Below are 14,861 nucleotides of genomic sequence, written 5' to 3' on the forward strand. Positions count from 1 at the left end.
GTGACAAGTGACGAAACAATGAAGATATGGCACACTATAAAAAAAAAGTTAAAATGTGCAGGAAAATGGCTGCTTCACAGTGTCACAGAACCAGTTATGGATATTTTCTTGATCAATGTCATGGATTTCAAACAAGATGGTCTGAGACAATTAGACAGGAACTGACTGCAGCCAACATCAGCCCGATCCTCACCCCTCGACTCATCAGAGACTGGAGGAAAATGGAGTAATGTTATCCTGGAAGCGCACATGATGATCCTTCTGCAAATCCCCCAAGTAAAGTCAACAAAGACAAAGGTCTACCTGCTTCCCATTTATATATTATCGGAGAGAGAATATTGACGAAAGTCCGTCCCTTTATAAACCCGAGTATTTGATAGATTCTATATCTGTACGTCACTGGAAATCTCTCGCACCTTGGCGATCCTTCCACGCAAGTTAAATCAAACTACATTATTACTTGTCCACTTTTTACTTTACTCGACGCTCGTCATAAACATCTTGGCCCAACAGTCCTTACAGAGTCATATACAACAAACAATTTGCTCCAGAAATGAATCTGCTGTTCGAATAAATCACCCAACAGACAATAATGACTGTGACACACATGAGTAACGCAGTGGACTTCTCAAGCTCCAAAATAAACTGCACTGAACGCTCACCACCCCTCTTAACTTCCCTCCACGAGAGCAGCCTTGTGGCAAACTACGGGATAAACCTTCTCCCACACAACCCTAGTTTTTCCAAATTAAGACGGCGAACCTTGAGGAGGAACATAACAAATCTCACACAACCCGGCAGGAAAGCACAATTTCTCCTGACAATTGGATGTGCGTGTGTGGTCATCTTCAGTGGCTGTGGATGAGCTTCCTCTGGTGCATAGTCACAGTGTTCTTCATACTGTGTTGCACTAGTGTAGAGGATAGCAAGAGCATAAAAATATTCCCAAACCTTCGTCCAAGTTTGACAAACCTCTTGGCTGGATCTTTCTGCAGACACTGAGATATGAGCTTTCTGAAGGACTTCCCGTACTTCTTCAGCATCTCTTTATCCTCCACTCCAGTATCCAGGGTTGGTGGATCATTTTGTAGTGTGAGCATCAGCACCTAAATGGAAAAAAAAACAAAAAACAGAAGTTAAAACAAACAAACATGCTTAAAGAGTGGCTGGTTCAGGTTCCAGGAACACTTTCCTCCAAGTTGTCTGAATATTCTGGAATCAACTCAGATACAAATACAAGGTTTCCTTTAAGGTTTCCAATCCAAGGCTCATATAATATGTAAAGACCCAACCAGGTTAAAACTCGCAAAGCAATTATCAACTATTCAAAGCACTGAATGGTGGCCCTAAATTTCCAAAGAAGTCCAAACAAGAAAAAGAAGTATGGTTCAGCGTTCTCGTTACTCAGCCAAACTCTTCCCACCACCCCCCCCACCTCCCACCCTTCGTTTAAATTAAATTAAAATAAAATATTTTTTATAAGCCCTGCAGTTTCTGAGAAAGAAAACATTTCTGGTAGAATCACAGGCCACAACCTCAGAGGAAAAGCCACTTGCTGAATGCACAAAAGCCTTCATCTGCCAACAAGGACTTCATCCTCAGCTTTATGGAATACTGCTCTCCTCTATAAGCTGGCACCCCTGCCACACACCTTGCTAAGCTTGACACTGTGGATACCAAGGCCTTCAAGATCATTGGAATGTCCCACGATGAAGCCGAGTCAAAGAGCCAATCGCATTCACATCGTCGACAGGTCGGTGGTCTCTCCGTCTTCCACTGCCTCCTTTCCATGCTATGCTCCCTCCCCCCCAGGTTTCTGAAACTCCCAAAATCCACAATCTCTGCTCACCTCCACTCATTTTCCCACCTGTGGAACCAACTTGCACATTTTCTTCAGTCCTTCCCTCCAGGTCTTTGAGACAGCAGTTCATCACCATAATCAGATAATCTCCAATCCAAACCATGATATTTTCTACCTCCATTAACTCTCCAAGAATATGTTTCACAAGAAAAGGAATTTCAAAAGGTTCAAGAACAATTAAGACGATTAAAAGCATTGATGGTTGAAACTTTGAGAGGTTCATGGCAGGCCTTGCCTTCATGGGAGGGTATTTGTGATATGGCGCAGCTCCAATTGCCAATTCGATAGCAGTGATGCCAAAACTCCAAATGTCGGCTTTGAAATCGTAGCCACGGACCTAGAAAACAAACGGAAACGAAAGAGAGAATAAATCTCATCGCAAGGAGCTCAAACAACTCTTTAAACGGATTAATCCATGTTGGTGCAGACAGAGGTCTTTACAAAAGATATAGAAACAATAATAACACCAACCAATCATAGCAACATTCTATTTCAGTCAATACATGCTTTGTTCAGCAATTCAGTCTGCAGGTTGCATCATTAGCGAGGCCTGTGTCCCTGCGATTTTGATAGGAATTTAGAATTTTTCCCGGCGTACCGGCATACAATGGCTGACTCTTTCCAACAGATGCCATGCTATCGTTAACCTCCACTGGCAAATACCAGCAGAAGGAGCAGCCGGCTTAACACCACCTCCGAAAAACCGGCATACTCCGAAGTACGAAGCACCAGTGTGAGAGTTCATAGTCGGGTCGGGAATCAAACACGGACTAAACAGGTCGACGGTGTCCTGAAGAGTTGTGGAGTGCCTTCAAGACCACCGTTCTTGATGTTGCCGGTGGGCATCTCGGAACTCACCGCAGGGCAAAGAAGAATTTTGTCTCTCAAGGGACGCTGGATACCATTGACCAGAGTCGCAGGGCCAGGCTGAATGGCAGAGCTGAGCTGTTCAGGGAGCTGAGGCGTAAAACTGTACGTGCACTGAGGGTGGACAAGGAGGCCTATGTGCGAGGAATCTGTGAGGGGGTAGAACATCACCTGTGGTCAAGTGATTCTCGTCCCGCTTACAGGGGAATTCGCGTATTGTGTTCATCCAAGCCCATCGCTCGGTGTACTGCGGTTAGAGCAGAGGGTGGTAGGCTCTTGACAGAGGAGTCTGAAGTGAAGGCCCGCTGGGCCGATTACTTTGAGCGGTTGTACCAGGCTGATCCACCAGCAGTCGAGTTGGACGTCAGAGGTGTTGCAATCCCTGTTGCTGACCCTCCAATCAACTCTGGTCCACCTTCGCTTGTGGAAACACAGGCTGCGGTGAACCGGTTGAAACGGGGTAAAGCTTCAGGGATCTGTGGCATCCATGCTGAACTTCTCAAGGCTGGTGGAAATGCTGCACTCGTGTTGTTGCATGCAATTTTGTGCTCTGCCTGGAACACAGGCATCATCCAAACTGACTGGAGGAGGGACCTTGCTGTCCCTCTCTGGAAAGGGAAGGGTGATCGCCAAGACTGCAACAACTACCGAGGGGTGACGCAGCTCTCAGTGCCGAGCAAGGTCTTTGCTCAGACACTTCTTGATAGGGTTCGCCACATCTGCTTGAGCACCAGCGTCCAGAGCAGTCAGGCTTTACACCAAAGAGGTCAACGATTGACCGTGTCCTTACTCTTCGTGTCCTCACCGAACGCAGGTGAGAGTTTCGGCAGGGGCTGCTTGCAGCCGATGTTGATCGCTGTAAAGCGTTCGATTCAGTGAATCGGGATGCCCTCTGGAGGATTATTGGTGTTCGTGGGGTGCCACCAAAACTGATCGATCTGATGTCTGAACTCGACTCTGCTACTGAGAGTGCTGTGAGATGTTGTGGTACCATCTCCGACTTATTTCCAGTTGTTATGGGAGTTTGTCAGGGGTGTGTACTGGCCCCCACACTTTTCAGCACTTGTATAGACTGGATTATAGGGAGGATGTCGGAGAGATCAAGCTGCGGTGCATCGTTTGGGAATGTCAAGATCTCTGACCTCGATTTCGCAGATGATGCAGTCATCTTTGTGGAGACTTTACATATCCTTTTGGGGGCTCTCGAGGTGCTGAATGAGGAGTCGGAGCCACTGGGGTTTCCGGTTTCCTGGGTCAAAACTAAGATCCAGGCTTTCATTGACATCTTGGATGTTGCTGTCCTGTCTGTGGTGAGGATGTTTAGGTCATGGAGAGATTCACTTACCTTGGCAGTGATATTCATGTCTCTGCCGGCTGTGAGTCAGAGGTCAATTGACGTCTGGGTCGGGCCTGGGGGGGGGGGGGGGTCATGGATTCACTGGATAATGGGGTGTGGCGCTGCCGGTACCTGTGCGGGTGGATGAAAGTCCGAGTCTTCAGGTCCTTGGTGCTTCCAGTCTTGCCCTACGGATGCGAGACTTGGACTCTGACCAAGGATCTGAGATGGAGACTTAATTCCTTTTGTAACAGGTCTCTTCGGAGAATCCTTGGCTATCGCTGGTCGGACTTTTTGTCCAATGAGCGGTTGCTGAGAGAGACTCAAATGAGATTTGTTACCTGCATAGTCCATGAGCGTCAGCTGCGGCTGTATGGACATGTGGCTCGTTTTCCTGACGCTGATCCTGCTCACCAGATTTTCTCAGCGAGGGAGTCTCGTGAGTGGAGGAGGCCAATGGGCCGACCACATGCCTTCTGGTTGCAGCAGGTTGATCGGCATCTCAAGGAGATGGGGATGGGCCAGGCATCTGCCTGGGGGATGGCCAGACGGAGGTTCCTGGAGTACCGGCGGAAAGTGGATGCAGTGACGCGCTGCTCTGGCGTATGCTCCCATACCTGACCTGACCTGTAGGAAGTCACAGATCTAATCTGCCCTGACCTGACAATCTTGGTTGGGTGCCACCATATCAGCCGGGCTGCTCTGTTGTCTCGTGATCCATCCTCAAGTGATCCCCAAACCCAAGCCTCCGAGTAGCCGGATTACAGGTGCATGACACGACACCATATTCACAAAGAGAAGGCGAGCTATTGCCAGTACTCTGAACAAATAAATAATTAATGCACCTTCAGAGGAATACGAGTACGAGTACGAGTTGAAGTAGAAGTAAAAGTCGAAGAAGTAGGTCGTGTCCTGGAGTAGCAACCCATCCAATATCAGTTCCAGCCTACAAATGTTTCTCGACATTGTGATCAACCTCCCGAGCTCTGAAGAGCATGATCTAACTCTCATTTAAAAAGAAGGCTGGGCTGATGAATATGTGCCACAACTTAATTTGCCTGTTGCACCACTTTTTGTATTGTGCTTAATATTTGCTTCTTCCCTCCCCCTCAATTCCACCCACATACACAATGCCTACAGTTTTTTGAAGGAAGTTTGCAAGTGTGCTGGTCACAAAGTACCTCCGTGATAATGTACCACTGTCACTTGATCAATCAAATTTGGATATTTGGTCGCATGTTTGCCTCTGAGAAAGACCTAACTTGCATTTTTAATAAACGTATGCAAAATCCAGAAATGTAGAAAGTGTTATAAAATGGCCAGACAGTGGATACTATTGTGTACAGAAAAAAAAAATAAGATGACGTTTTCTTACGTCCCTTCCCATTTGAAACATGACGGTTGCATTCCCTATTTTGGTTGAACATCATGGGCACTTACTTGGGCTCTAAAGCTTTGCACTCTGATTCAGCTTGCTGGGGGACAATCATGTGAACAGTGAAATTACAGCAAAAGTTGCAACAAAGAACATCAGATTGCCTTCCTGTTCTCTTTGTTTCATAGATGGTACACCTCCATGATGGCCATGTCTGCAGAGCCAGCTCTTTGTCAAAACACGCAATGAAGAATCGTCAGAGACAACGTGGCATTCCGCAACACTCCCATGACCCAATCCCCAAAAACAAATTAATAAAAACAATGGAAGGGAAACACAAGGCTGGCTATCCAGCCTTAAATCACAGGGATGTAAAATTTCCTGGGGATGTTGTAAAGAAGAGTAAGCCCTTGTGTGAAGACCATGGCTAAATAGAACTTGCTATAAAACTACTTGCAGAAATAGAAAAAAAGACAAATTGGAATAAGGATGTTAAGCAAATGAGATGCAGATGCTATGTAAATGAAGTAATAATGTAATGGAATGACAGCACAGGCACAATGGGCTGAATGAGCTTTCCCTCTGTGCTCTATTTTGTATTGTCGTTCAATAAATCCCACGAGTACAACGATCACATTTGAGCGACATCCATCAATTATGGATGCAGTGTTGGGATGAGGGGAGGGGAGTAAGTTACCTGTTCCATAACTTCTGGCGCCATCCAGCAAGGTGTGCCCACAAACGTTTTTCTCACTTTGTTTCTTGTCACATCTCCACCAGTCGCCAGGAATGCACTTACACCAAAATCTGCCAAACAGCGGCAAGGAAGCACCGTCGAATGAACCATCATCGTGTGCAAATCATCGGGCCTGGTAATGGAACACTTAGCACTGGAAATCGCTGACTTGGAAGCCATCATTGAAAAGGGGGAAAAACACCAACACACAGCATTTGGCTTTCATGGGAAGCAATTTGTTTCTTTTCATATGGGAATGAGAATCTTCAAAAGCGCAAATGCACAAGTGGATGTTCCTGTTCCAATGCAGTGAACGGGGATCGAACAATCATCTCGTAAATAAAATTTGTCGTCTGTCTGTATGTTCGTGGTTTTTGCAAAGACAACCACCACATTTGGCACACAAAACAAGTCTGACCCAGGGATCGTCCTCAAGGTATTGACATCCACCAAATCAGCCTTTAAAGGCCACTATTCTCTCGCTTTTAAAATTTATATACAATCTGATTGGCTCACAGCTATCACGTGACACATAACATGGGCGAAGGCAAGCATGTCCAATTAGCCGAGCTGTGTCTTCCACCCATTGGCTGGACAGCTGGCCTGACTATACCCACAGTTATATCCTAACTAAATAATATGTTCAACATTTTCAAGCTGCGGTAAGCCAAAGGCATCTGCTATGGTAAGTGTTGTACAGTATTCACAATCGCCATGCCCTCTCTATCTTTTCCCTTCACCGTAAAGCAAGCCGAAGCCCATATTTGTCTACATATGGTGGGATTCACAGTTCTTGAGAAGGCCCTAGCACATGTATAGGTCTCAGCCTTTTGGCTTTCAGTCCTCGAGTGAGGTTTACGCTTATACGCTGCCTAGGTTTTTTTTGTTTGTTTGTTTTCCTGGGAGCGATCGTTTTCTCTTGACAAATTTCTCCCCCACCTCGAAACATCCATGACTATTGCGCGGAAGGTCCACAGCCTCAACTTTGGCGACCTGGTGTGATTACTGGTGGTGTGAACGTCGGAGATTTTTACTAGTGCGAACAATTGGAGATTTTTAGTCAACAAGACATTTGGTGACGGTCTCATTTTTTTGGAAGAGGGTAATGAGAACACTCATTTCACACTTTGTACGGAAAGGTCTTAATTACGTATGGAAATTTTAATTTCACACTCTCCGTGATCATGCTCCCGCAACTCTGACCCTCCTAGTCTTGCGTGGCTGTTCCTCGAGACATCGAGCTCTTTGTGACGGATAAATAGACCTCAATAGTGGCAACAGAAATCTTACATGTCAACAGAATTCTCAATTAAACTTTCCATGGAAAAGCCACCGGTTTTCACGAGTTATGAATATTGTGGTGTGGTGCAGTTTTGCAATAAAAGGTAGCATCGATATTTATCAATTGCTTCCGTTCGTAGAATGGGTATTCCAGCTAGTTAACAATAAAACATCCAGAGTTTGCCAGTGAATGGGTATCAAAAGATCATGGATTTCCAAACACAGGTCACAAGGTCCTGGGGCTTTACATTAAGGTGAAAAGACAAAACGTCTGTTGTGACGCACATCAAGAAGAATGACAAGTGGAAGGTGAAGGAGTCGCTTGTACGTCGCAAGGTTGATGAGGAAAGGGTGACAAGATGAATACATATGGCAACAACCTCCACCACATAATACCTGATTCATGAGAACATCTCGGGGCCCAATACATTTTTGAAATGTCATGCTATGTAGTACTATATTGTTTTTGGCCCCATCTCTCAATGGTGAAGAATCACTTTCGAAATTCTAGTGGTCGGATCCAGATCCAGATCTTCACCAAAATCTAATCCGTTCGTCCTTGTCACACACCGAAACTGTCCACAAAATTTCATCCGGATCCGTGCACAATTTTTTGTGATATCCTGTACACAGACAGACAGAAAGGGGTGAAAACATAACCTCCTTCACCTTCGGTGGCAGAGGTAATGACACATGAGGATAAGGAGACAAAGTGACACCAATGGACCACGAGATGAAGTGCATGCGAAAGGAACCTAGACGACCCCAAGCCTCAAGGACACAAACCCAGCCAGCAGCAAAAGGTGGAACTTAACAAACAAATCATGACTCACAAAATGCTCACTCATCCTATGCTAATTCCTCAGCACACAGCATCTGATTTGACTTATCCAGCAAACATTCTCATAAAACAGTTCATTCTGGCAAACAGGATAGAACAGTGACAATGAAGAGAACACACAAGAAAGACTCATTCTAACAATCCAACGGCAATGCTTTCACGGAGTACAGTTCACACTCTGGGTTGGTTGCTGCTTCCCATCTTGCTCCCCCTGGAAGCGATATAGTTCAGGTTTCTCAGTGTTATTGACATTTCGCAGTTGGAGGCACAGTTCCAAGGTCTGCTTCTAGCGCACTGCATGCAGGTTATTGGAATCTCAGTTTTCAGTGGCTCCCTTCTGGCCTCTGGCCTTGCTCCGACCATCCCTCATCCCTCAGCAGGCACACATTTTCCCAGAATCCCACACCAGATTACCACCCTCTCCCACCCAATCCAAATCTAACCTGAACCTACATATTCCTTCTTCCCTCTATTGTCGACTGTCGGACAGACTGTCTGTTGTTTCAACCCCCCCCCCCCCCAGTCCTAAAAGAGTGTGCTGCCCGCAGTCACCTCATGCTTTCACCTGTACCGACCCCTGCTCTCTTCGACATGAACTCAGTGGTCCCTTCCCCACCACACTGCTGCCTTTCCTTTCTGCCAATCACGTGATGCTTTGGCTACATATTCACCTGTCAGTCTGTGAACCTGGCAAGACAGTCACCTTGTTCCTGTTCCAAGTCCCACAAAACCAGCCCCGTCACTTAGCTCCTCTTCAAGTCGAGATTTCTCTGTTTAAAATATTTTATGCTCAGTGCATATTTATATATTTATATTTATAAAAACTCAGTGCAATTCCACACGTGTGAGAAATGGACAAATCACCGGCAATTTGGACTGTGCCATCTTCACCCAGCAAAATGTTTCCAGCCTTCACATCCCTGGAATGGTAAAACCAACATTAATAAGGTGATTGGAATTAAAAAAAAAATTGTCCAAATATACATTTCTTTCCAGAGAAGCAAACATGTAATATCAAGGACTTGGAAACACATTAACAAGCTCTTTTGAATGTCAACAGACATAAAATTTGTCTCCAGCTCACCAATCCATCCATCCATCCATCTGTGGGACCATACTCTCTCCAGAGCGATGGTGCTGCCTCAGCAGTCTCCTTGGCTATTGGGCACAATCCTAGACGGGTCGCCACTCCGACACAGGACACCAGCATGCTGGTACTCATTTTGCCAACCTCAGAAGGATGACAGGCTGAGTTAACCCCACCTGGTATTAATTCAACAGCTGAGCAGGATTTGAACTCAGGACTCTAAGATCCCAAGCCCCCCCCCCCCACCTATTCCAGCCATTAAGCCAACACCAAGCATATAGCTCACCAATGGAACAACTGATAGCCATGGAAACGAGTTGGCTAGCATGGTGTTCCAATTTGATTAATTGTTCAGTCATCAAAAATGTAAGGTGCCACCAACGAGAACAGCTGCCCAGACAGGCAAGGCTCAGATCCAACATTTTGAACACCGAGCAGTCTTCATCGGGGAATATGAAGGAATAGTGCACAGAGTATTACGTAACCCCCAAAAAGGGGCACAGGAAGGAGGAGGGTGGCGGCACTACTTGACTGCAATACTCAGAAGGTGAAACTGAACTTTGTGTTCATCATAGAGTAAACTCAGAGAGGAGACTTCCTTGTGAATATTGCTCTCACAATGCACAGCTTTTAAAGAATCGTCTCAATGTCCTGGCCATGCACGCAATTTGGATATACAAACTCCTCCGCAACCCTGAAATCAACGCTCACATGAATACGAATAATTATTTCCAACTGGTCTCTATTTTGGCTGCGTGCGTCAATGACGACCTTGCATTGCGTATGCACTTTGCGCGTCGTTTACGTCGTACGAGAGTTGGTTTTACGTGAAGGTGGTTGACATCGGAGCTGCGTTGAGCTGCCCAAGGGTCCTTTGGAACGAGCTGCCCATTCCAAGGGTCCTTTGGAATAAACTTCACCCTGTGAACGTCACTCGAAACGTGGCTCCTCCTTGTGCATGTTCTGGACAAGACAAAGCGAGCGGAGGTTCTGTGGGCAGGGAGTGCGGCGAGCGGTTACTTGGGTGGAGAAAAACCTCATCTTTTGTTGTCGCCCATTAATAATAATTTTCAAGAGTCCGTGGCGGTAGCGATTTCGCGGCGAGAGAGGGAGAGGGAGAGGGAGAGGGAGAAGGAGAGGGAGAGGGAGAGGGAGAGGGAGAGGGAGAGGGAGAGGGAGAGGGAGAGGGAGAGGGAGAGAGAGAGAGAGAGAGAGAGAGGAGTTCTGACGTGAGAGATCACCATGGGCCCGACACGGTGAGCCAGTTGTGTTGCCAATTGACACTTGGATGTATTCTTCTTGGACCTCCATCGATCACCATAACAGAGCAAAACGAGAAAGCATCCCAAAATGCAAAGGCTGTCCGTGTCCATTTTGTACTCAAACTAAACTTGACAAAAACAACATATTAAAAAAAAAATAATGTAAAATTCATTCTCATAATAAAATGTTTGTTGAAAGTTTTATCACAAAAGCTCAAAAATAAATAAATAAAAGAGTTTTGGCTTTGGACAGAGAGAAAGAGAGATGCGATTGCGAAACCCCATCTCGCTGCACGGGCGGACAGGCGAAGAACAGCTTTACAGTTCTGTCATGTAATCGGTGGTGGTGGTAGTGTCGGTTGTTGTTGTCGTTGAAAAGCTTTTCTTTACCAAGTAGATTATGTATTTGAGTTTTTCAATTCCTGCCAAATGTTTTTTTTTTCCTTATACTTGATTTTATGTTAAGCGAATCAAGATATTTTATCAAATGTCATACATGCTATACAAGATTTAAATAGCAATTCCTGTTCCTCTTTCAATGGCCACAATTTTCTCCCACTTTCTTGTGGGGTTGGTCGGGGGGAAGTTTGGAACAAGTCGTTAAAGAACCGGTAGGTCAGGCCTGACATTCAACTAAAGTTCGGGCAGGAATTTGGAATTTGTTCAGGGTGCCAGCGATAGCTCATTTACTATTCACGAAGATCACTGTGGGATCTTTAACGTCCACCAAGCAATGCGAGCAGACGGAAAAAAATTGAGAAAATAAAATTTTTATTATTCACCCCAACACCACCGATAAAGAGAAAGCCTTAATCCACATCCAACACCCTTGTTCCCATAAACAATCTCAGTAAAAGCGGGCTGCACGATCTTCAAATGACTATGACTCACCTGTGGACCTGGCCGTTACGGTGCAGATAATCCAGACCTTCCAGGACCTCCTTCAAGATGGTCGCTATGGTGGCTTCGTCAAACACACCCGTTTTATGTTCCCCTTTCTGCACGATCTGCTTGATGATGTCCAGCACGGAGCCTGAGAAGGCACGTACAGGTACTCTTCCACCTCAAGCGATGCAGGTAGGTGCGTACGCGTGGACAAAACGCAGCCAAATGCTCACCTCCACTCAAAATCTTCATGATGAGCCAGAGTTCCTCCTTCACAACAAACGATGTGAAATAATTCACTACGTTTGGGTGATTACACTGGCTCATAGCCTGGATCTCTTTCTGAGAGACACACACACACACACACACACACACACACACACACACACACACACACACACACACACACACACACACACACACACACACACACACACACACACACACACACACACACACACACACACACACACACACACACACACACACAGTTTTCCACCGAGCACCCTCAAAAGCAAACAAAGCTTCTACATACCAAAAGAGTCATCACGGTGTACAAACTACAGCGATAAAGTCTTACAAATCAATCCCCGGTCATCGCTCCAAGTCAACCACAGCCCTGCATTACAAGTGAAGACATCTTTCCAGAAATGAGGCCAAAGTAATCTGAAAGGACAACCTCAAAGATAACGGCAATCTTGTGACTAGTTACTGAGGGTTAGCCTGCTCTTAGCACGTGCCTGCCTTGTGTATCAAATGTATTTGGCTAAAAACAAACCAAACAACGAAAAAAAGTGGTTACACTGAAGCCACAGCTGCAAAGGGAATAAGAGAGGAGTCATGCTATATATCCACAAGGAAATTGGGTCGTAATGGAGTATAGGCAAGGATGTATAGAGAAGGAACTCAGACTGTGTATGTGGACTCATCCTTTGTAGTGAAGAAGCTGTTAAATGCAATGCTTCCTTCGCACACCTTTCAATTAAAGTTACACGCGGTAACGAATGTAAATGTGGGGAAGATGTCGCATGTTAAACTGGAACGGCACTCGGTGGAGCGCATCCCTCCGCCAGGCTCAACAGTTTACATTTTGTATCCCACTGATGTGCTGAATCTGAATCCGGACCGTAAGCAAAATCGAATCGGCTTGTTCTGGTAACCTCACCAACTCATCCACCTCGTTGTGTCATAACTCGTCCACAACTTTCCACAATCTCTCAATGGTGAAAACTTACTTGAAACGTTTTAAAACTCTCAGATCTGGATCCAGATGCAGATCTTCACCAAAAATTGAATTCGTTCTTCCTCGTCGCACGCTCAACCTCTCCACCAAGATTCGTCCAAATCCGTCCAAACGCTTTGAGATATCGTATTATACTGTATATCGTTTTTGGCCCCAACCTCTCAATGGTGAAGAATCACCGACAAAAATAAATAAGTTCTCGAATCCGGATCTTCAACAAAATGGAATCAATTTGTCCTTGTCACACACCCAACGTGCACTCCAAATTTCATCCCAATCCGTGCACAACTTTTTGAGATATCGTGTTCACAGAGACAGACAGAAAAAGGATGAAAACATAACCTCCTCCACTGGAGATAACAATACAATTCCAATTAAAAATACCTGTCATCCTGGAATCGACAAAGAACAACTGTCCCCACCGCCACCCCACAAACAATGTTAATGTTTCTTAGTGGTGAGGGTGAGGGGTGGTGGAAATGATGGAGGGTGTATGGAAAGTGTTGTGTGTTGAAAGGGGGGTGTGAAAAGGGGGGGTGTGGAAAGGGGGGGTGTGGAAAGGGGGGTGTGGAAAGGGGGGTGTGGAAAGGGGGTGTGGAAAGGGGGTGTGGAAAGGGGGGTGTGGAAAGGGGGAGTGTGGAAAGGGGGAGTGTGGAAAGGGGGAGTGTGGAAAGGGGGAGTGTGGAAAGGGGGAGTGTGGAAAGGGGGAGTGTGGAAAGGGGGAGTGTGGAAAGGGGGAGTGTGGAAAGGGGGAGTGTGGAAAGGGGGGAGTGTGGAAAGGGGGAGTGTGGAAAGGGGGATTGTGGAAAGGGGGATTGTGGAAAGGGGGATTGTGGAAAGGGGTGTGTGTGGAAAGGGGTGTGTGTGGAAAGGGTGAGAGAGGGGTGGAAAAGGGTGTGCGTGCAGAAAAGGGAGGGGTAGAAAGGAGACATGTAAGAGATAAATACAGAGATGAAAGGTTATATAGATTATAGTGAAAGTGAGAGATAGAGCTCAGCATCAAACAGCGCAACAATCCAAGCCTTGATACAGAATCAAGCTGTACACACCAGCAGCTCATCCATGCTGGTCTGGCATTTCTCAAGGTTTATTCGCTTGATAGCGACACGCTCATTCCGTGGCTTGAAGAGCGCGGCTTGCACCACTGCTGTTGCACCGCTGCCTGGAAAAGCATGGGAGGGGGGGGGGTTGGGGGGAGGTCGGGCAGATTTAAAACAAGGCAGCAGTGTCACTGGACAAGTATCCATGCTTCGTGGAAAGTAAGTTCAAATTCGAAGTCCATGTCCCCTGATGGCTTCTCAAAACCTCACAGAGTTCCCCTGTCCGCTGTGAATTTCCAATCTTTCTCCTCTACCATAATTCACCAGGTCAACGAGCTCCACGTGGCTTTTATTTTGGGTCTCGTGCTCAACAATGTTATCACTTTCCTGCTGGATGACCTGGGGTGCGAGAGGTAAAGGTCTGATGACCATGGGATTAAAATATTCAACTACGAGTTGTGCGTTAACACACATTTCATGACTAACTCTATTGTTCAGTCAGTCAGTAATGGGAGTTTGTAAATTGCAGTTCCTCAATGTTTGTGATAATTCCAGCAAGAAGTATTGCCGCCTGTGCCTGGGAATGGCCGGCGTTTCCGCGGGAGCCTGAGGTTCGCGTAACGTGTATTAAAGTGAGCATTTAGTACTCGTGTCAACAGTTGTATGTGGTTAGTGCTAAAAAAGTGGTTCGTGTCCAAACAGTGGTTCGTGTCCAGATAGCGGTTAGTGTACAGATAGCGGTTCGTGTTCAGAAAGTGGTTCGTGTTCAGATGGTGGTTCGTGTTCAGATCGTGGTTAGTGTTCAGATCGTGGTTAGTGTTCAGATTGTGGTTAGTGTTCAGATCGTGGTTAGTGTTCAGATCGTGGTTAGTGTTCAGATCGTGGTTAGTGTTCAGAAAGCAGAAAGTGTTCAGAAAGCGGTAAGTGTTCAGAAAGCGGTTCGTGTTCAGATAGTGGTTAGTGTCCAGAAAGTGGTTCGTGTTCAGATAGTGGTTCATGTCCAGAAAGTGGTTAGTGTTTAGACAGCGGTTTGTGTTCAGATAGCGG

The 14,861-nt window shown here is 46.0% G+C and overlaps 1 protein-coding gene across 3 annotated transcripts in view; it reads right to left on the reverse strand.

The window, feature by feature from the left end:
• Positions 1-14,861, reverse strand: part of LOC147029863 (serine/threonine-protein kinase OSR1-like) — a 66,722-nt gene that overhangs the window by 49,651 nt on the left and 2,210 nt on the right. For 2 of the 3 annotated variants that reach the window (XM_085873282.1, XM_085873281.1), the window contains exons 2-8: positions 13,824-13,936; positions 11,765-11,873; positions 11,538-11,679; positions 9,162-9,217; positions 6,137-6,246; positions 2,097-2,198; positions 973-1,106 (exon numbers count right to left, since the gene is read on the reverse strand). In XM_085873282.1, the coding sequence (XP_085729408.1) occupies positions 973-1,106; positions 2,097-2,198; positions 6,137-6,246; positions 9,162-9,217; positions 11,538-11,679; positions 11,765-11,873; positions 13,824-13,936 (766 nt within the window). Of the gene's footprint in view, positions 1-972; positions 1,107-2,096; positions 2,199-6,136; positions 6,247-9,161; positions 9,218-11,537; positions 11,680-11,764; positions 11,874-12,111; positions 12,186-13,823; positions 13,937-14,861 lie in introns of those variants that run through there. The other variant, XM_085873283.1, reaches the window with a different exon arrangement.

The sequence above is a fragment of the Eptatretus burgeri genome, chromosome 3, assembly GCF_056783735.1.
Source record: "Eptatretus burgeri isolate ZD-2024b chromosome 3, Ebu_testis_v1, whole genome shotgun sequence".
Taxonomy (NCBI): Eukaryota; Metazoa; Chordata; class Myxini; order Myxiniformes; family Myxinidae; genus Eptatretus; species Eptatretus burgeri.